Genomic DNA, 22,699 nt, shown 5'->3' with positions numbered 1-22,699 from the left:
GTGGCCAGCCCTTTGTTGCCAGCCAAACTGGGAGCCCAGGCACTGGGGAGAGCATTAGATGGCGACATAGCCTCCTGAGTCCCAGCACACTGTATTGGCAGAGGATTTGGGACTATGCCTCTGCCTTTCTACCCTGACTCACAAATCTGATCTTCAGTTGACCTGGGAGACTTGCCTGGAAGAACAGTCCTCTCTAGGCTTGAAGGCTGCCCTGAGCATGGCCTGGTCAACTTGGGCTGGCATACAGTGGGCACTTTTGAGGACTATCTGCTGCATGAATGAACACAAGCCTACTCACTTTACTTCATCAGCCTCAATCTCTCTTCTCAGAGCAGTGGTTTGCCCTTACACATACCACTTGGGTATCTGATTTCATTTGATACCTTTAATTTTGCTAGGGTCACCATCAGCAGTGCAAAGACTGAGACAAGATGATCAGATAACTGGGGCAGCCAGTAGTCACTGACAAGAATGAGGAGTGACCATAGAAAACAGAGGTGATCACAAGAGAGAACACAGAAAAGCACCAAGCAGAGCAGCACACCCATGTACGGGTCATTTAGTTTGGGAGCAAATGGCTCTCTACACCTCAAAAAGCCCAAGCATATCACTGAGTGCCAAGGCCAAACACACAAGCAAAATGGCTGGTAAAATTCAATGAAAGAACAAGGCAAGATCCCCACAATTCTACAGCCCTAGAGGGCATCAATACGTCAAAGTTTAGTTCAGTACCATGTTCAAAACAGGGACCTGAGTCATCAAGAAAAGGTTATGATACCTTTTATAAAAGCTTTATACCAATGAAATGATATTCACTATACTTTATCAACAGGCTGCCAAGAACAAATACATTTTAGAAACTTTCTTTCTAAAAAATGCAAATTTTCTCACTGATGTCAGAGCTTAAAGTAGTATCAGTTAGCTAGACAGCAAGGGCCACCTCATTCCCCAGTGATATCAGATGGCTAAGGCATCATGGCACGCATAGACACACATCACTTACAATGAACCCAAGTACTTTACAGCTCAGGTATTCAGGGACTTGGAGAGGGCCCGATTATGAGTTTTACAGTAAGAAGTTCTTTTGAGAGAAGCAACTCTGAGGCAAAGATGGTAGCTCTAAGACAGCACTAAGATCCTGAGTTAGCCAGGTCCAAACCAGACAAGCTCCACCCCCTAAAATTAAACTAAATTTCCCAGATTTCTCTTTGCAGTCTGATTCTTTTGGTACCTTGGCTACTCATCCAGTTCCTGTTCTGTGGTTCAAATTTCACGTTCATGATTCTTACTACTCTGTTTACCTTTTGGTGTCTTTATTTGGATATGTGGTGGCTGACTCTGGCTTTGGCCCACGATCCCACCTCCTGTCTCTCAACTCCTGACATTCACCCCTGGCTGCTCTAGCGCTGGCTCCTATCCACTTGATCTTGTTTTACTACTTCTTTGTTCTTTGCCAGGCCATGCTAGGAGGTCAAGGGACATCCACATAATAATAAATAAAGTACGTTACACTGGGCTTTGCTTAGCTGTTTTGTACGTGACTCCAAATATATCCATCTTGTTTGAATTAGATTCCCTTGGGGTGGTACTTTTTGATTTGCCTTTTCCCGAAGAGAAACAGTATATACTGTCATTGGATAGCCATTTCATAATGAGGTATATCCCATGCCCAAAGAGTAAGATGGTTCAAATCCTGGCTGGTTATATTCATTCAGAAATAGAAGCCCTACATGTCAGATGTAAATGAAGATAGACAGTTAATTGTCCTCTGGGATCTAAAAGGGCAGACTTAGCCATTACGGAAGAGGTTCTCAAACTTTCATGTGCAAAGAGTTGGGAAGCTAGTAAAATGTAGATTCCTGGGCTCTACCCCTAGAAAGTCTAATTCAGAGATCTGGGTCCAAGAATCTGCATTTTAAACAAGAGTCTTAGGTAATCCTGATGTAGTTAGTCCTTGGACTACCCTTTGAGAAACACTGTATCACAGCAATGAGAAATCTGACAAACGTGGGGTAAGCACAGTAATTAAAAGATCCCACCAATCCTTCCTCTCTTAGAAGCTATGATGCACCTTGCCTAAGGCAGGTCACCTGGCCAACTCTTTCCTAATATTCTTATTCCCAATCATCAGCTTGGTTCCAAGATCAACTTAATGTTTGTTTTAAAAATATATGTGAATTTCCCAAGTTTTCATAAAAAAGATATTTGAATGTTTTTAGAGTAAATGGGAATAGATGTCTAAGTTATAGTTTTCTCTCAACTGAGGAAGAAGAGCTATAAAGAAAAATATACGATTTAAGCTACAAGCTACTGTCCTTCATCACACATACCTTCTCTTCTTAGAACATCTCCCTATGATGATTTCAAAAGTCTCAAGATTTTACCCAAATCAAACAAGTAAAATATATTAAATTTAATAGCAATCACTGCTACTTTAAATAAGGAATGAAAACATCCATTTGATCCAGAAAACCTTCAAATGAGCTCTCCAGCATACCTGTATTACTGGTGAAGGTATCTGTACCTGAACATTCTGATGCCCAGGAGCCTGGCAGACCAAGAACAGCAGAGCCCAGGAAAGATGGCAGGCTGTGCACTTGACTGGGGAGGCCATTTCCCTGGGCACGTCCCTAAGCAATCCTGAAGGGGGAGCTCAGGAAAATCAGTTTAATTGGGAGGATTCTGATGGCCATAGGATGCTTTGGGAATCTAAGATGACAGAAGATATTGATGAGCTATTAGATCCAGGAGGCCTGTCTGATATTTGAGATAATGGGGCCTCCATTTGTTTCAGGACGATGCCTTCATTTTTGCACTAACATGGTTTATGGCTTGCAAGGGATATGTGGACTGACTGATGCAGACATTAAGGATGTTGGAGCTCCATTCTTACTATTATTGTGATATGTGTATGTATTTGTTTTTTTCCTAGGAGGATCTTTATTTTTTTCTCCCAAATCTCATAACTGGTTATACAGACGTTTAATTGAGAGGAATAATTATGAATTAACGATATTTTCTCTTTCAAACTTTCCTATCTGAGTCATTTATTGCCAACATGACAAGCATTTTAAATACTGCAAAATTAAAGTTTAAAAAATAAACATTGCTAGCAGGCAAGCTCAAGCCCAGAAAAACTCAGTTTTTAAAAAACATTAATGCTTCTTAATCGGAGTCTTGTATACTATAAGACTGCTAATTTACAGGAAAAAAAGGAATTTAAAGCCAGCAACAAAAGTAGTTGATTGAGAATGAAATTCAGGTAGCTTAACTCCATAAAGGCAAAGGGACAGTGAAACTCGGATACGGATGATCAGAGGTAGGATGACTTAACATGTGAGAATACTAGTTAAAAGCACAAAAAGTTAGGAGTATGTTCTGGGGAAAATGCCTAATTAGGAAATTAAAGCTGAACTGTTGACCTAGAGCTTCTGAACACTTTTATCACTCTGCTATGCTTTCGGTAAATAAAGCAAGGAGGACAAATTTTATCCAGCTTATGTTTGCTGTTCAACTCTGACCCTTGCCTACTGAATGACTTTAAATATGTGTTACGGAAAAAATGATACCACTTTAATTTCCGGCTCCATCCCCATCTGGCCAGAGAGAGGATAAATTAATATTATCGTGTTTTGTCTTTAGGGCTTCTGATGCCCCCAAGGACCAGCCTGTGGGACAGTCTGTTTTGGCAGAGAGTCTCGGCTGGAATCAGAAGAGCAGGATTCAGGACAAGGCCAGTTCACGTAACACAGCTCAGAGCCATAGAACACAACTTGCTCCGAGGATGTTGGGCATTGTGCTTCATTAGGAAACAAAATATAAGCTTTCCACACCATTAGGAATGACTTTAGGAGTGAAAGCACATAAGACGATGCCTCACCTCATCAACAATGCACTGCAGAAGCTGGAGAGGCTGCGATGGGAAAGAAGAAAGGAAAAAGTATTAGCCTCTATGCAATATCTTTACAGTGGAGTGGAAAGAAAAAATCATTAATGCAATAAAATATAGCAAGATTAATCAACAACAGCAAACTCTTATAAAAACATTGATGCTCAGGATGTTCTATTATTTCTAATGGTACCTAATCTAATACAGGCAGTTAAAGGTTTGCATTTTCTTCAAAATGCAATTTGCTAAGTTTAAAACAAGGCATTCAAGCATGCAAAGGAAGCAGCCATCAGGAAAAAGAAAAGTGAATTTTTTTCTGAACTCATAAAGCTTACCATTAAAGATCCCTGGTTTTTCTGAATCTGAAAAAAGGCAATATGTAATTAGCATGTCATAATCAAAATGACTCACTTGGACACATTATGATCACTGAGAGAAAATTATTGCATTGCTGGTGGCAATTTGTGGGCATGTGTTAACACAATTTACATAATGAAAATACACAAATGTTAATAGCTCGCTTCTCATTTATAGGCGAAAGTCAGCAGAATGTTAATTTCACACAACACTTTTTAGTACCCTCCAGGTTGTATTAGAATAGGGAGAAAAACCATAATCCATTTCAAAAGGCTGTTTACGATTCAGATATAAATAATGTTTTATATTGCTAGATTGTGAACACTGGGCTTAATGTTGCAATCATTGCTAATGTTATGAAGCTCACTCTTTTTAAATTAAAAACCGATTTATTTAAAATTGAAATTAAATCATAGTCAGAAATTAGAATTTTGGATTCCTGCCAGTGTCTGCTCACAACCCCCTATTTTGTGAAGAAAACTTTAATTATGTGGTTGAAGTATTTGCCTCTGACTCAGGAGTGGGTAAAGATTCCACCTCTTCCAAAGTTCCTTCAGCAGGGCAGCAATGCTTTCTGGGAAAATCAAATTCATGCAAGTTTTAACACTGGTTTTCAGGGGATAAGAGCAGAGTCAAAGAAGATGCCTGTTCTGGAGGCAGCTGCTCACACAGCTGACACCGATAAACCACATCTCTTAGAAAGTTACTAAAATGTGACAGCAAATTAATAAAACATCCACTTAGTAGTTAAAGTATTAAACACTTCAATGTGTGCCCCCCAACCAAAAAAAAAATTGCCTGCAGTTATTACAAACTCAATGAAAATGTCGTCCCAGGTACTAAATTTCCTAAGGAGGAAAATTTTGGGAACCAAATATAACTACTGAGGAGACAGTTGTTTGCTGTGATAACAGTGCTTCAACCAGCGGGTAAAATATAGGTAAACTAGTTAATAGTCCCTTATATGCTTTTTTTTTTTTTTTTTTTTTTTTTTGCGGTACGCAGGCCTCTCACTGTTGTGGCCTCTCCCGTTGCGGAGCACAGGCTCCGGACGCACAGGCTCAGCGGCCATGTCTCACGGGCCCAGCCGCTCTGCGGCATGTGGGATCTTCCCGGACCGGGGCACGAACCCACGTCCCCTGCATCGGCAGGCGGACTCTCAACCACTGCGCCACCAGGGAAGCCCCCTTATATGCTTTTAATGGTGCTTTTAATAGTTCTTTCACATACACGTTCTCATTAGATCTCACAACCACCCTGAGCTTGGCAGGGATGGTCATCTCTAGTCTATGATGGGAAAAACCGGGCCTCTCAGAGGTGGGCAGGCCCAAGGCCACAGGAGCAGGCTGTGGTTGTGCTGGGGCCTCTCTCGTGCTCCTTTCTCTCCAGCATCATATCTGCCTACAATCACAGCATTCCTTAAAAACAACTGGATTTGCATGTGTTTATACTTGGCATGGTAAAGTTGATAAATGATCAGTTTTGGCACGTGGCTTATTCTCAACTAGACTGTTAAGCTCCTCAAGGGCAGAAGCCATGTTTTTGCATTTCTTTTGCATCCCTGTGGCTGATCAGCAGACCCCTCCACCGAGTGCTAGATGTTTTAGAAAGTGCTTTCCCATGTATTATCTCAGCTGAGCATGGTACCCACTCCTTCCTGCTCTTGGCTCCTCAGCATGCCCTCCCCAATCACCACTCCCTGAAACTTCCATCTCAGGTTGATTGGCTCTTAGTCTACTTTGATATTTCCTACTGAATGTTGTCCTGATGCTTCTTCTTGTTCCTCTAGCCAATGAGTACTTCTGCGTAAGGGTCTGTGGGGAAAGATTTACATTAAAAAGGAAGACAGAGCTGTTAACTACCACCCTCGAGTGGTTAGGGTTTTAGTAAAAAGCCACAGCATCTTTAAAAAATCATGAAAAAACCCAGGTAAATTCTCCTATGAGATATCTTTGGTGTTTGCTTTTACAGTTGGTCCTTGATCAACATGGGTTTGAACTGTGCAGGTCCACTTATACGTGGCTAGTTTTCATTAGTAAATACTACAGTACTAAATGGTCCATGGTTGGTTGAATCCAGGGATGCGAAGGAACCTCGGATACTTGGAAATTGGGGGCCGACTAAATTGTATGCAGATTAACCCCCTCATTGTTCAAGGGTCAACTGTATATTTTTAAAGTACACACAGATAAGCACCGCCTCCCCCAAACATTCTCAGTAAGATATATCTACTTCAACAGGAGAGTTACTTTTTCTAATGTACACAGAATTAGAAAGCTGTTTTTGACATCAAAGAGAATGCTTTTCATAAATTTCCAATAGTCAGGGGGATTACAAATTCTCTGAGGAAAACATGTAGCAAACATTTTAAGTGACATGTTTCAAAATGAATTCAGGAATGGATTGTGAGACATTGCTCCCAGTAACATGAGTTGCGTGAACTAAATGAAAATTTCCTCATAAACCGAGACCTTAGAAAAAGTTTCCATCCTGCCCTAATCTGTGGGTTAAAAGCATGGTTTAAGACAGCTTAAAATTGTACTATTTTAACACTTGCTCTTTACTATAAGAAAAGGAGAAACAGCAATATCAAAGTCTGTTTTATGATCTTATAACCATACTGTTATACTGTTTTGCCCAGGTTTTTAAAGGGAGACGCTGTTATCAGGTTTTATCACACACTTTTGATAGCAACATACTACATGAAATCATCTTCATAAATTTTGTATTAAGGTAGCAGTGCCAGTACATGAAATTGATTCAAAATGCTTAAGATACTCACTTACTTTTTAAGAGTTACACCATGCAGTGACATATCTTCTATTTCGCAAGAATCTGATGATGCAACATCATTGTAATTGATTCATTTCTCAATTAAATAAAGCTACTGTGCTTTCCTTTATATGAATGCCACATAGACCATAGAGTTAGATGTATTATCTCCTTCCTCTGTCTCAGATATATGGCCTTAAGTGCTATATTCTGTTCCTCTGTTAATTCCACCGGAAAAATTTAATGTCACGGTCATATTTTTCAAATTCTGAACTGCCATAAACTCAACTGTATTTATATTAGGCATATTTTTCACTGCTAAACTCTTTGTTGTTTACCTTTTTCAAGATCACATTACTGTACAGGCGCAGCAATCATAAAACAGATCCAGACAGAGTCAGCCTCCAGTCGTGGCCTCTGCTTTTGCACACAGTTCATGAAAAAGCGAAGCCCCTAGTTCTGAAGCACATTAAAAGTGGTACTAAGGGTCCTCGATATAAAATGTTAGCTTCGTGAATGCCTCTCTTTATTCTGGGTCTGCCTTGCAAATGCTTAGCTGTGAGAGCAGAGTTCAGAGGGACACAATAACATTGTTAGGGCTCATGTACTGCCTGCACCTCCCAACATATGAGATGCTGTTTATAAGTAACTTGCCCAAGTCCACCTTCCTGCCTGTACATTTTGCTTGCGTTGAGCTTTCTATGTCTAACTGATACTTGGGGACAAAGAACAGAACGATAATTGCTCCAGTCATAGGCTTTGCTAATCAGTCTCTAGAACTAGTAGCATTTTGAAACACTATTTAGACAAACCTCTTCCCTCTTCTGGGCATAGATTTTTTTTTTTTTTTTTTCTTTCATCAGCCATTAGGTTCAAGATTTTAAGCCACACTAACAGGGGATAGTTATGCCTCATTCTAATATAAGACAGACCCTTATGTGTTTAAATGGGGAAGAATGACTTCACAACAGGCAGGCCTAAAAATGAGTTAGGTCTGAAATTTAGGGTATTACTGCAGTCATATTTACCTTGTATTTCCTTGCAAGGGCCATACAGTTGAGTTGGCAATTAAAAAGCTCCCATAATATGACTTGTGACTTGGGAAAACAAACCTGGAAAGGAAACTGCCAATGCAAAAGTTTGCTCATGGGGCCTCAGCTATTTAATCAATGACTCTGGTGATGAAAATCAACTTTGGAAGGCTCACATTACGCTTCTATCTCTATAGGTGTACTTTTTACACACACAGTGGTAAAGCAGACCTTGCTACCAGCGCTTTTATATTATATTCAGAAGCACAATCAGAAAACTGAAATGAATCCACCTATGTAACTTAGAGAAGACACCAGCTATAGCTTTCATTTTCTCTTTTACTCTCTGAAATTATGGCCTGCCCTGCAGCTCTTGTCTGAGAGATTAATGTGTGACCTGGGTCAGATCTTCCAATATCAGTTGACAAATTTTCTCTTTACATATTTACTGCTTTTCAAGCTTGTGTTATTTTCTCTTAAATAGAAAACAGAAATATAAAATTAAATTATTTGGTTGGGATTTTAAAAGAATATCGTTTTTATTTGTTGTGCTCCTGGCATCACATTCTAGCTTTCAATGTTGAACTCTATTATCTTTTTAAATTTCAAATTTTAGAAACTGTAGTTATTTTGCAAGGACTCTTTTTTTTGGGGGGGGGGTCCTTTTTTGGCCGCACCACGCAGCATGCGGGATCTTAGCTCCCCGACCAGGGATCAAATCCGTGCCCCTTGCATTGGAAGTACGGAGTCTTAACCATTGGACCTCCAGGGAAGTCCCAAGGACTCTCTTTTCAAATCAGATTCATTAAGCTATAACTCTGGCTAAATATAAACAGGGATTATGGCAAACTGAGATTTTATATTCAAAATGAAGAATAATGACCTAATTTTTTTTTCTTTTTGAGATGGAAGGAACCTCCAAGATCTACTCATTTTGCTGTTAGGGAAACTGACGCTCAGAGGGGAACAGTGCCCAAGGCCACAGATAGAACCTGGCTTAGAACTGACTGCTGACTCACAAGGCTCCCTAGTATGGGGACAAATGCATAAACTTTGGAGTCAGAAAGATCCCTGGAATTCCTGTCAGATCCCCATGGCTTCAGAAGCTCCCTCCCTTCACTAGGCTTAGGGCTCTTGTCTAGAAAGTAAAGGATGAGCTAGAGGGGCCCAAAGACCCCCCAACCCCCAAGCTGCCCATTCAAGCACCATGATTCTTTTTCCTACCTGAAGGAGAGCTGACACTGGCACTCAATCTGATTGTATCTGGCACTGTGCTGGGTGATAAGACTTAGGGTCACATCACCTCCAATCCATCATAACTTGCAAAAACAAAGTGCCCAAATCTCAAAAAGCCCTCAGTGAGAGAAAAAAATCACTTCCACATGACCACAAACTGAATACATACTGCTTACTAACACTAACTTAAAATAAGAGTACCCAAACAAAGGACTGTTTTTTTGAAAAGGAACAGAACGAAACTTACCCGGGTTAACTACAAATGGGAATTTTGGCAAACTGATATTTTTAGACGCTGAATGTATTATGAGGCAAAATAAATGAATAATATATATTATTTCTAATAATATAAATGAACAAAAACAATTCACTTGTGCTATCCTATCTCCCCTTTTCATCAGCCTCTGTCCTTGTTCAAGTTCTTATCATGCCTGTGAATCTATTAGCATAGCTTGTATAGGACAAAACAAAACAGCAACAAAAAATAACTCATATCACTTATTTAAACACAAATCAATCACTTAAAAATAAGTGATAAGAGGATTTAGAAAGGGGCTACTCAATAAGGTGTAAGAAGGTCACTGTGATTCCCACATTCTAAGATCCACTCACTGGCACCTTCTCCCTGCCCCACATCCCAAACTCCGGCCGGGGTGCTGCATTCAGGAGTGACCAGTTTTAAAAAGTTAAAAATAGATATCCCTGAATTTAACAAACAGCTGGGCGGGCTAGAAAGGCTCCAAGATGCCTAGAGGAGGGCACAGCTCAGATGGGACCAGGCAGAAAATCAGCACAGCCATAAATTAGGTCACTTGGCTCTTACTGCTTCCCGAGTTATCAAGGACAATGCATTGTCACACAACACACAACAGCTGGAGCACCAAGGTACGGTGCAACATCATTCATGTGCTGGGTCTGCCAATCAGTGAGCAGGAAAAAAAGGACCTGATTGCCAGCGTATACTCTTTTATCCCTTGTGTATGTAAAATTGACATAGCTCAGGTCCTCCCCCACACAGGTGTACAAGAGCCACAGAGTGAATCATCTCCCGGGCAGGTAAATGAGAATTATAATATTTAGTTAGACCTAAATTCCGTGAGAAAAGCAGGGGCTTAGGATCACAATTCAAAACGACCAATGTGAATTACAAAACTGACCTTTTCCCTAACGGTACAAGGTCTGGTCAAGGAGTCCATTAAGCACTAGCTTTTCAAAGAAGATTTTAGACATCTGCTGTATCAAACTTTTCTCTTTTCTTTGCTCCAAAAAATGTGTGGTCTTATTTCAGAATCTAGGAAGAATATCTGTTCTTTGTGTATGGGAGAGGGGTGAGTGGGGGAGGTGTTGCTTTTTCTGAGAAAGGCCTGTTGATCATTCTGCTCCTTATGGTCAAATAAATCTGCCATAGCAAAAGTTATTTTACTGTGTCAAAATGTCTGAAGGGTTTTTTCTGGAGCTATCAGTTAGTTTGCATCTCTATTAGCTTAAATCCCCCACATGCCACAGAGTCCAGAACGATGTTCGAGGTCAAGTAGTCCAATTCCTTGTTCCATGTAGAAATTCACTTTATCACCAGGGACTTCCCTGGTGATCCAGTGGTAAAGAATCGCCTTCCAATGCAGGGGACATGGGTTCGATCCCTGGTCAGGGAACTAAGGTCCCACATGCCGCAGGGCAACTAAGCCCACGTGCCTCAACTAGAGAGCCCGTCTGTCACAAACTAGAGAGCCCATCTGTCGCAAACTAGAGAGCCCATGCACCCTGGAGTCTAGGCGCCTCAACTAAAGAGAGAAAACCTGCATGCCACAACTAGAGAGAAGCCCGCACACCGCAACAAAGAGCCCGCGTGCCTCAATGAAAGATCCTGCGTGCCACAACTAAGACCCGATGCAGCCAAGAATAATTAAAAAAAAAACAAAGAAAAAAAAGAGTGGGGGAACCAAAGAAAAATAAATATTCCTGACAGACAGCTAGCCTATCTTTGCCAGAAGACTTCCAGTGACGGGATTCCAACGATTCTATCTTGGGTAGCTTGAATTGTTAGGAAGTTCATTCTTATTTTGAGTCCAAATATGTCTTCCTATAAGATGTGCCCATGGTCTGGAGCTGTAGTGATTAAGTCTAATGACAGCTCTTCACATATCTGAAGATAGCTGTCATGCCTCCACAATGTTTTCTTTCCTGAACAAACATCCTATTGATATTTTCTTCCTAGGATCATTTGCTATGTTTGGTTGCCCTCTATCCTTCTCCCTTCCATTAGTAATGACACTCTAACAGCATTTCCCCACCCCTAAGCAGCCCACGTGCTTCGTGGGAAGAAGACTTCGCTCCCAGCTTTAGAGATGGGGCATGTGGTTCAGGCCTAAACTAGTTGGCATCACCTAAATGCCCTGGGTGCAGGGAGTTAAACTGGTCCAATCAAACTGAAGCCCAGAGCCTCTGGTTGCTTGTGGGGGAAAAAGAGACCAGCTCTTTCCTTCTAAACTGGGAAGCAGGTCACCCCAGGAACTCTACAGCCATTCTTGGTCTGTGAAGGGAGAAGCCTAATAAGAATAGAGCTCAAAGTGACTTACCGGATAAAGTTCTACCTAAAACCAGCGATATTTAGATTTTCGGTCATGTAATTCAATAAATTTCCCTTATGACTGAGGCAACTTTGAGTTGGGTTTTCTGTGAGCTGAACCAGAAAGCTGTCTAGAAGGACCCAAGCATGATTTCACATTCTCCTTTGAGGTTATCTTTCTCTGAGTGTGGTACCATATGTGTATGCTCCTCATAAAGTGTGATATCCACGCCTGAACACATACCTTGCACTGGCTTATATCACCTTGCTTTGGACACTATACACTATTTAGGAGACTGTCATAGAGGCTACAAGTGCATTCACATTTTTGATAGCCACGTCACATAGTTGGCTCAGTGGAGAGAAACAGAGAAGTGTGTAAGTCTTGGGCTGAAAAAGAATTACTTCTTTCCTGTACTCTTCTATTTCTTATGTGTTTCACACTGACAGAGTATTTGAGAGTCAAAATGAGTGGATCATTAAACCAATCACAGAATCTAGACAAGTCTGATGAAGTTTCTACCTGTTGTCTCTCCCCTCTAACTGACAGAAAGTGCATCAGCCTTTTATTTGTTTGGCTGAGGAGAGTCTTGCCCAACACTGAAGCAGACTCATAGACTTGGTGTCTGAAAGCACCTGAAAGGTTTTTTAATCTGACCTAGCTTCCGCCCCATCTGACCCTTGAATCCCTCCTTTACGCCCCTGCTGACCGAACTTCTGTCTGAATACATACAGTAACGCGGAGCTTACGTTTTCTGACTGTCCATTTTACCTCCTGTTCCAGTTCTACACTAACAGAACAAATCCACATCCTTTCTTAGAGAGAATCCTCAAATATCTGAAGACAACTATCACATCTCCTTGGAAGCTTTTATTCTTCAGGTATTAATGCTGGCAGGGTAGAGTGGAAATACAGACATGGAAGAAAAGGGGATGAAATTATTAATTTAAAGCCTAAGGATGTGTATTGATTCTTAGTTCCTGCTGATTCTAAAACATGCTATTGCCAACATGTAAAAAAAGTAAAATTAAACTAAATTATCAATTCATATATGTTTATGAAGTACTTACTCTGTGCCAGCTACTGTTCTAGACTCTAGGACTCAGATGATGGATAAGATATAATTGCTGGTCCACAAAAACAAAGTGACTTATTAAGTTCCCTGAAATTTAGTGGCAGAGCTGAGACTTACGCACAGGGCTTGCACACACCTCTAAATGTCACTGAATGTTTGTATAAAATATAGTTCGCTGGATTCAGGACACTGTAAATTTCTAAGGCAGCTTCGCCATGCCCCCCAAAACAGCTCATGTTTTTAGGCATTGCAAGGAAGGTTTTCTTTGTGAGCTAAGACTCCACATTTCGCTTTTTTTTTCTTTATCCGTGATATATCTGACAACATTTTTTGGCCTGCTGAGATTCTGAGATAAGCTGTAACTGCAGCCAACACATGGTTCATACAGGATTAGGAAAGAAAAAACATCTTGAAATACAGTCACATATAACCATGTTAATTAACATGTGTCTTACTGGCTTGACTGTAAATTCAAAATAGGTTTAAAGAGAAGAAGTCATGGATCTAGAATGAACTGAAGAAACTCTGACTTCTGTTTCAGTTTCAGTTCACACCTCTCATATTTTGATATAAGTAAAATAAGGTTTCAATAAACTCTAAGGGAGGACATGGGGAGATGGTGTTGAGTAAGGTGGCTGAAGGTGTAGAAAAGAGGAGGAAACTGTTCGTACAAGATGAAAGGAGACCACACAAGTATCTAGTCCAGCATTTTTCAGTCTTTGTTTACCAAATAACTCTTAGTTCATACAAGATATTACTTAGACACATTTTGAAAATTAACAGATAATGTGTTTGTGTGTGCATGCATGTGTGTATGTGCCAGAGAGTGGATGCCCACCTACTGTATTTGGCACGTGACTGACCTAGGCCACCTCCATCAGTTTCCAGATGAGAAAACTGAGGTCTGAAAAGAAATAAGGTCAAAAAACTAATAGGAACAGCCAGGACCAGAACTCAGGTTAACTCTGTGTGTGTGGCTGGGTGGAAACCATATACTGATAATGATTCAATTTGTCACTTGTTGGGTGTGTTACTTGTTGTACCCCAGTTGCCTCTGCCCTGAGTCACTGAGCATTTCCAGCTGCCTGGCTACCAAGGAGGCATAGGGCTGACCAAAGAGCAGGGGCTGGAGGGAGGCCTTTAGCCGGGAACATTCTTTTGTTTACTGTATTTTATCAAACTAGAGCTAGGACTGGGGTCGAGGTCTCCTCATGCCCAGAATGGTGCTCTCTGAAACCTGTTTCTGAACACAAAACAAGACAAGCTCCACCAGCGTCTTTGGTCTTTCTTTCCCCAGACTTCCTTACCTTCCCCCCATGGTGTCACCAACTATAGACCTTGACAGTGTACAGCACAACAGAGTCTACACTTGGTTCTAATTGCTTTCCTCAGTTTCCCACAATTCTTTGGGGACGACACCTTGGCTCTGAGCGTAAACAGACAACTGCCTCCTTTCTTAGCTCCTAGCAGTCCCTGGCACCCTCTTTCCACCTGGTGTGTCCTGGGCAATCTCCAGTCTTAAATCGAATCAGCTCTTTGCTCCTTTTAGGCAACTCACTGACTTTTCAATGAACTTAGCTTGTCTGTTTTATTGGCACTAAAGAAGGTTGGGTTCTTAGCATCATTAACATTTTAGTTGAGGAAGAATTCCCAGACTCCCCAGGCATTAATCCAGAACGGTTAAATATCTAAAAAGTAATCTGTACTCAAACAAAGCTTGGCCAGGTCTGCCCCCTTTTTAACCTGGATGCCAATGAGCCCCTAGCCCCACATCTACCCAAGTTTTCTATACTGAATGGTGATAAATAAACACTGGAGTACAAATAAAGTTGATGTCTTTGTCTGTTGGCAGGCACGAAGCATCCTACAACAGCGATTTCCATCTCTGTAGACACACCAGTGGGAGGCAGTACTTGAGAGGATGGGTGTGTGAAATAAGGATAGCTATTTGGGCTCAAAGCCTCTGGGTGCCTTCTCTCACTTTCTCCCCCTGCCCCATCCCTCTAGAGTGGGAGACAGTCTGATCCTGTTGCCAAGTATCTGGTAATCACCAGTGAGTCATTTAATGGCTATGGACCCCCCTTTTCCTCCTCTGTAAAATAAATGAGTTGGACTAGGCCATTGTAAGATTTCCTCACATCCTAAAATTCTATGATTCCATGAGGTAGTACCAATGAAACCAAAGGGGGAAAAATGGAAGGCCTTCCAGACCACGAAGATTAAGAGGAAAAGAAGATGGCGAAGTAACCCCTGAAAGCCAGGCTGGGCACCAAGTTCATTACTTCAACCGTCAATTCTATTTCTGGGCTAAACTGATTATTTAAAAATTGTAAAAGAATCATGGTCCCCAGTTACTGAATTAAAAATGATTAGATTCTGCATATAATTCTATATATTAATGATGGTGATTGTGAATGATAAATGATAACACAAAAAAGAAAGACTGTAAAGGAGGGCTCTTATGGGATCAGAAAAGTAATTCATTTTAGTCCTAACTGGAGTGAGACATGGTCATATATTTTCAGAGTTACATAGGTAAATCCCTAAAGTACTTTCTGGAAATATAAATAATACTAATATTACCTTGCTCTTATTTACCACCTTATTTTTTTCAAAGTGGTCTCTTAGGTATTAGCTCATTTGATCATGACGACCAATCCTCCAGCAGTCTAGAAAATGTTCTACGATATGCCAAGTTAAATTCATAAAGGGTGGCAGGGAACCCCTCAGAGGCATGTGCCAACTGACCTTAGGGTAGAAATCTTAAAATGCAGTGATTTCTAACCTCAGACTGGCTCTCAGTCATCTCAAAGGGATACATGAAATTCTCAAGCTTAATTTCATTATCTGGTCTTGGCTACATGTGCCATCTCCATCCTGATACAGCACTTCTCTCCTCTACCATTCTACCAACATTTTCTTACTTCCCTCCCAGTGTTGCTTTAAAAGTCATCTAAGGACATTCCCAAACTATTAGGGAGATGAATGTCACAATAGCAGTAGTAACCTATTGAGCTGAAGTACTTACTGCAAGGACACCAAATACAACATGCTGCTTTAGACCTTTATCTTTTACAAGATGACTCTCCTCTTGACTAGAATACCTGGAAAGTTCTTTTCCATCCTTCTAGCCTTAGAGCTCAGCTCAAGCATCATCTACCCTGTGAAACCATAGTTTCCTAAAGTGAGCTGACCTCTTACTCTTGAGGCCAGAGCATAGTACCTCCTGTAGGGCTCCTTTTATATCAACTGTCATTTACGTTTTTCTTCCCACTGCATTGGACTCTTTGACAGCAGAGACCACATCTGTTCCATTTCCGTACTCCCAGTGCTTAGCACAGTGCCAGGACAGAGTAGATGCTCAATGACAAATACATGTTCAATTAAACTGAGATGTATGTCATAAAATAGTTTAGAAGGTGCTATAAAACCAAACCAACATTGGGTTAGTGCTTTTTTAAAAAATAGAGGCAATCACTAACCTAGCTGGCTAACTACATATACCTCAACTGAGGTATTAACAAGTAATTTATCTTTAATGGAAAGTTTCACATTTCTAAGCTATACACACTTGGAGGATAATTCCTCTTCCATTTCTGCTCCATTTTAAAGATATAGTGGGAACCCACCTCCTGTCTTCAGCATAGACTAAGCAAATAAAATTATGAGACCTCTTGATAAGTATGAAATAGACATTGGGAGAAAAATCTGACACAGGCAATTTAAAAATTTCTGGGAAGAAGCAAATGTGTATCAGTGAACACCTTCATATCACCTAAATTTCACTTCTGCATTTTATGGAACATAAAATCTGATTTTATGGCTTGAAATATCAGTATATTTTAACTGTTTATATCCTCAATAGTGAGGATGAAAATAAACAATGAATTAAAACATGTAGGCTAGAAATGTTTGGAAAAATAAAACTGCACACATATCACTCTTTTGGACTCTTGCCAATTAAAGGTTAGAACCTGAAGTTGGGGTAATAACCCACTGCTGTTTTCTTCTTTGACCAGAGATCTCACACAAAATCTGGATACTTACAGTTTACTAAAATCCTTGATGTTCAAATTTCAAAAAGTTCATGCAACAAAGGATAGATTCCAAACACCTCTTTTCAAAGAAGGCAAACTTTTTAGGTTTAATTTTGCAATACTAGGTTGGTCTGGGCATAATTAGTACATTAATACATAATAAGACAGTGATATCTATAGTGTGAATTTAACACTGAATATAAAACCATATTAAACTGTCAAAATTAGGATTAATAATAATATACTCAAAGGATTTTAAAACATGAATAAAATTAGGTGTAAAAACTCTAGTATTTTGGGGCTTCCCTGGTGGCGCAGTGGTTGAGAGTCCGCCTGCCGAGGCAGGGGACGCGGGTTCGTGCCCCGGTCTGGGAAGATCCCACATGCCGCGGAGCAGCTGGGCCCGTGAGCCACGGCTTCTGAGCTTGCGCGGCCGGAGTCTGTGGTCCACAACGGGAGAGGCCACAGCAGTGAGAGGCCCGCGTACCGCAAAAAACCACCACCACCAACAACAAAAAAACTCTAGTGTTTTGACATTAACTTTTGAAAAATGTTTAATATTTTAAAATAGTTTTAAGAACATATGCTTTCTACTTTATTACAAGACAAATACTCTATCCAGAGCACAATTTATTACTACAAAATAAACGTATGTTTAAAAGACAGTCTGTCAATTGAAAAAAAAAAAAAACCTCACACACATTAAAATAGCAGGTTTCCAGGCCAAGTTAAACAAAATATTTTCTACTTGACAAGCTGCTTACATTTAAATGAAAACAGGGCAATTGTGGTCAATAATATGGATTGCATATAATAAAAAGGACCTTAGATCATGTTAATACAAGGATCAGAAAGCAGTAACTTAAATTAAAACCACCCAATTATTTAGCAAACTTTCAGATACAGCAAATAAATTAATCTGTTTTAAATGAAAGTGCTCAGATAAGTAGCTTTTTGACCTATGAGTAAGTCTCACTAGCAGCAATCACAGCAAAGCAAGTATCTGCTGAAGCAAGGCAAAGCCCCCAAATCAAACAAATGGTATCAGTAATCAAAAAGCATTTGCAAAACATATTTCCTTGGTTAGTAGCAGGGGGTTCTGAGCAAATGCCGCCTACAGCTTCCTTCATACTCTGATATACAGTGTACGGGGGGGTGAACACATGTTTCTCTTACCCATGAACAAATGGGGTATTTTGCTTTTTAACAACAGGATATTTTCATTTCTGTACTGTCTTGTGAAAAAGGCCAGTCATTATACTATTAAGAATACATGTCTTTCACTTAAAATCCTCTATTATCCACTTATGTTTAACTTGTATTGGGATTTAAGAATGCGTCTTTATTGAGACAAGTAATATGTCATCATTTTGTTCAGCTAACAGGCCTGACAGACCCTGTCTCCTTGAGTTAAGCACAGCAGATCTCTATTTCGTACATTGGTGGCAAAAGGTGGCAGAATAAATGAGAAATGCCAATTGGCAGTAAAGATTTTTAATCCCAAAGATGCAGACTTTCCTTTTGCCTTGGCCTTAATTATTCTATTTGGCCAGATGATGGTATGCTTTTTCAATAAAAGTGATCTCTATATATTGCAATAATTTATTTGGATGCCATTGTTACGTATTTTAACAAATAACATCACTATTCACTATATCTCATATTTTTGATCCTTTTTACTACTTATCACCTTCTTTATTTGAAACAGATTTTTAACAGATAATCTTGATCATTACAACAATATCTTGCTTGCATTTTATTCAAATAATTCTTAAAAACAGCTTAAAAAGCCGTTTGGAATAACATCAAGCTTGCCATCAATCAAACGAAAAAATTCCGCTGGCGGTTGTATAAACATCAGATCAAGTCTGATGTCTTCAAGGATTTCAGAGTGAACCATAAAAAACTCCATTAACTTCTGACAAAGAATGCAAATTAATCACAACATGGGGTGAAATGAAATTAAAGGCTCTTTTCTAATCAATGACAAGGCAGGATGAAATATTTGTTACTCTCTCTGCACTCAGACTGCCTAGGATGTTTGCACTTCCCTCGCAAAGCCCCAAATGTAAGGTGTGAGTACAGATTCACCCAGTTGCTGTTTAGCCCTCCCCGCCTCCCCCCACCCCCGCCCCCCAGAGCTATCTGCTTACAAGTCGTGGAGATCCACAGAACACACTAATCATCTGAATCTCAGGTGCATCCAATTTGTTATTCACACTCTCCCATGCCAGTGAAAAGCCTGGCGCAGACAGATGCACCAGGAACCCTAAATGACAGTTTTGGCCTCCGGAAGTACAATCACTACAGCAAAATCTAGTACAGCCTCCAGGTGAAATGTCTGGAGCTCCATATGGAGCAGGGAAAATTAACAACAAGATGAAAATCACTGCAGCAGCAGGGAGTCGGAATTTTTGAAAAAAAAAATGAAATTTAAAGATGAAGAAAGAGAAGTAATAAATTAATGGGGTGTGAAAACATTCAAAGCTTTACAATACCAGGGGCACTATTTGCTCAGATTTTTTTCCTTTTTTTAACTTCAGGTCATTTTGATGTAACTTATTAACCAAGATCGGGAAATGCAGCCAAAAGAAGAGCATTTTTACACATGCAAAAGTACCTTAAATACATTTGTATCTATATTATCTTCACTTTCCTGTGGCATCTTGCTTACCAATTTCCAAACGCCAGAGCTGGCACATCCCCTGAGAAGTCTCCGTAATGGATTTACTATCATCCTAATGCAGGGTACTGTTGTAAAGTTTGAATGAAGGATGACAGTCTTTAGCAGGCCATCTTTTTCATTTCTCCTAAATTATGGTGTCGTTAAACAAACCGTTGCCCACCATCACGTTTTTTAAGCCAACTGGATTTGGATCTACATGATTAACTATACACAGCTCTAGTCCTTGTCCGGACTTGCACATTTTTCCCGATGACTATTAAAGCTAAATTGTTCAAGAAACTGAGATACTATCTGTTTACCAGATGTTTAAAAACACAAGTTTTCATTATGCTATTGCGGAATATCCTTCACAGGCACGCAGAGTTTAATGGCACTGGGGTCAGTGAGAGCTCTTGGGTCCCTCCAGATCCATCACTCTGCTAAACACATGGTAAGAAAAGCAAAAGGGCTCTAGGGAATGGTCTTGTCATCATCTTCCATGGCACAACCCTTCTCATCTACACAGGAGGCCTCCTGAGGGCAGAGAAGGAGAGCCAGGAGAAGGGCTTGGTGGGGCTGAGCGGGAAGGAGGGCAGTGGTTTGAACAGCAAACCAAAATCAGAGTTCACAGAGCCAGTCATTTGGTTTAGTCGCCTGCAAGCCCTAGATCTAACTGTACCCATTCATCCCCAAGACAAGGCGCCTCATCTCTCTGAGACTCAGTCTGCTCACCTGGAGGCTGGAAATAACAGTCCCGAGTCAGATAACAGCAAGTGCTTTGGAGCTGGATGTCGGAAAGGTGCTAGGTGAATCTGACATCGTTGTTCCTCCTATTATAAGCTGTAGTAATAAGACTGAGTATCTATAATGGCTCCTAACCTTTCTTTCCATAGAGCCCTAAACTGCACGCCAGTGAGGCTACGCAACTTCAAGGCCTAAAGGAAACTAAAATAGACAGTGTTTTCAAATAACAGATAAAAACCCAACCCCCCAAACAATGAAGTTCATGGAGAACGATTATCTCAACAAAAATCCAGTCCTTTAACCTTTATGTTGGTCCCCGGCTACTGACTCTCCCTGCTATCTTCCCAACACCCCTCCCTCATCTGCATCCCCACCAGATACACACTGTGTCACCGGCAGGAAGAGACGCTGCTAACAACGCTGTCAGCAGCACTGACGCTGGGCTGGGGGAAGGACGAGTCTGTATGCTGGCCTTGCCTCCCCTCTTTCCCTTCTGCTCATTTTACACTCTGCTCCAGCTGCAGCTGGCAGGTTGCAAGCACAGCCTCTTGCAACCTTTGGTTGAGGATTAGAAATTCATATCCATAATCTTATTTGATCTGCATACTTCTAATCAGATAGGGAAGGCAGGTATCAGGATGCTCATTATAGAGGTGAGGAAACAGGCCAAAGCAAGAATTAAGGCCTGCAGTGACCCGAGCTTGTTAGAGCTGGGTTCTAATCCTAATCTTCTAGCTCCTGGTCTAGAGTTCTTTCAAACAGGCCAGTCTCCTCAGCTTGCCATTAGTGAAGGCAGCTGAGATCTGGTTCCCTGATTTGACTTTGAGTACCCAGCCCTGGGTACATAAGGGATGCAAAACTGTGAGATCTTAAGGATATATGAAAATCTTTCATGTGTTCAAGGGCCAGACCAGTGGGTAATAATTAAGATGAGGCAGTCCTCAGCCCGGTAAATAAAGCTTTGACTCTATGGTTGCTTTGTAAACTAGTGAGTTACCTATCACTGGAGGTGTTCAACTTTGCTTTTCAGAGATATTGCAGAGAGGTTTGATTCGATGTTGTCTGAGATCACTTTCCACTCCTGAGAGTGTGTGATTCACTCCTGCCTATTCCACTTGGGATTCAATGGCCCCAAACCACCTACAGTACAACAATGAGCAAATCAACCATCCTGTTTGTCCAATTTATGAGGGGAGGCTTATCACACAGAGTGGTTAGGGGTTCAAATGAGATAATACGGGCCAAAGAGAAGGTATTATTTCATAATCCAGTCCCTGCGATACTATAAAAATAAACATTTTCCTTCGTGTGCTTTATTTGAAGGCAAAAGGGTAGAAAAGGAATCTATAAAGTAACCTTTCCCAATCTTCAGTCTATAGTACAAACCCTGTAAAATAAATGCCAACTCCATCAAAAGTCATTAATGATTCCAGCAATGAAGTGCACAAACTTCTGTTGAAAGACCTGGGAAATAGGCCTGATGGCATCAAAGCTGCTTCTATTATTTGAAATGAAAGTTCCAATTTGGTGACAATATTCTATCACGATTCAAGGAATACAGTTTTCCCCTCACTCTGGCATAACAGTGATTGCTACCTAGGGAGTTCGACACATTAGAATTTTCCAACTTCCACTCGACTGATGAAGTAAACATATACTTAAACATTCCAGAAAACAATACTGCAAAGGTAGACAGCCTCTTTCTAAATTCGACCAGAGCCTTCAAAAGCTTCATTTGTCAAATGCGATCGTTTCTTAGACTTATCACTTATCAAATCTCGCTGATTAAATACTCTAGGCATTAGGAATCTCAAGAATACAGCTACACTCCCAATCTTTGGTATTTTTCTTTCTTAGATGGCTTATACAAGTTTTCTATTAAGACTTGTGTGAGAGAGAAGTTATACAGTACCTCTTCTCTTCATTTACAAAACTTGAGGGGATTGCGTACACTGGCCAAACAGTGAATTGTTTAAAAATTACTGACAGAATAAGAGGCTTACCAAGATAAATATTCTAATGAGCTATAAATCCTGAAAATGTGATTTTAATTTGATGGGCTACCTAGAGCTAAGCAGCAAGGCTGTACACAGTAAAATCTCACTAACTGCGAGCATGCGTGCCAAGTGATTACACTTAGGATCTTCTCTTTAAGGAAAAGATTATGTTTAAACAAAGAATCCTACAAATTTGAAAAGTGAGACTGACACTCTTGAACCTAACAACTTGGATGGTTTCTCCTCCACTTATCTGATGGCTTTAACTGTAAAAGAAAAAGGATACAAAAGAGACATTTCAGCGTGTGAAGCGGCTTTAAAATGTCCAC

At 40.5% G+C, this 22,699-nt stretch overlaps 1 protein-coding gene across 3 annotated transcripts in view; it reads right to left on the bottom strand.

Annotated features, from left to right (window-relative positions):
- The window catches only part of MAP2K5 (mitogen-activated protein kinase kinase 5), a 266,164-nt gene that overhangs the window by 56,185 nt on the left and 187,280 nt on the right, over positions 1-22,699 (bottom strand). For 2 of the 3 annotated variants that reach the window (XM_067751743.1, XM_067751752.1), the window contains 2 exons: positions 4,225-4,251; positions 3,881-3,913 (listed from right to left, as the gene is read on the bottom strand). In XM_067751743.1, coding sequence (XP_067607844.1) covers positions 3,881-3,913; positions 4,225-4,251 — 60 coding nt within the window. Of the gene's footprint in view, positions 1-3,880; positions 3,914-4,224; positions 4,252-8,046; positions 8,131-22,699 lie in introns of all 3 variants that reach the window. The other variant, XM_067751737.1, reaches the window with a different exon arrangement.

This window comes from Pseudorca crassidens, chromosome 1 (assembly GCF_039906515.1).
Source record: "Pseudorca crassidens isolate mPseCra1 chromosome 1, mPseCra1.hap1, whole genome shotgun sequence".
Classification (NCBI taxonomy): domain Eukaryota; kingdom Metazoa; phylum Chordata; class Mammalia; order Artiodactyla; family Delphinidae; genus Pseudorca; species Pseudorca crassidens.
Note: the sequence above shows the minus strand (reverse complement) of the source record. Positions and strands in the feature narration are given on the sequence as shown.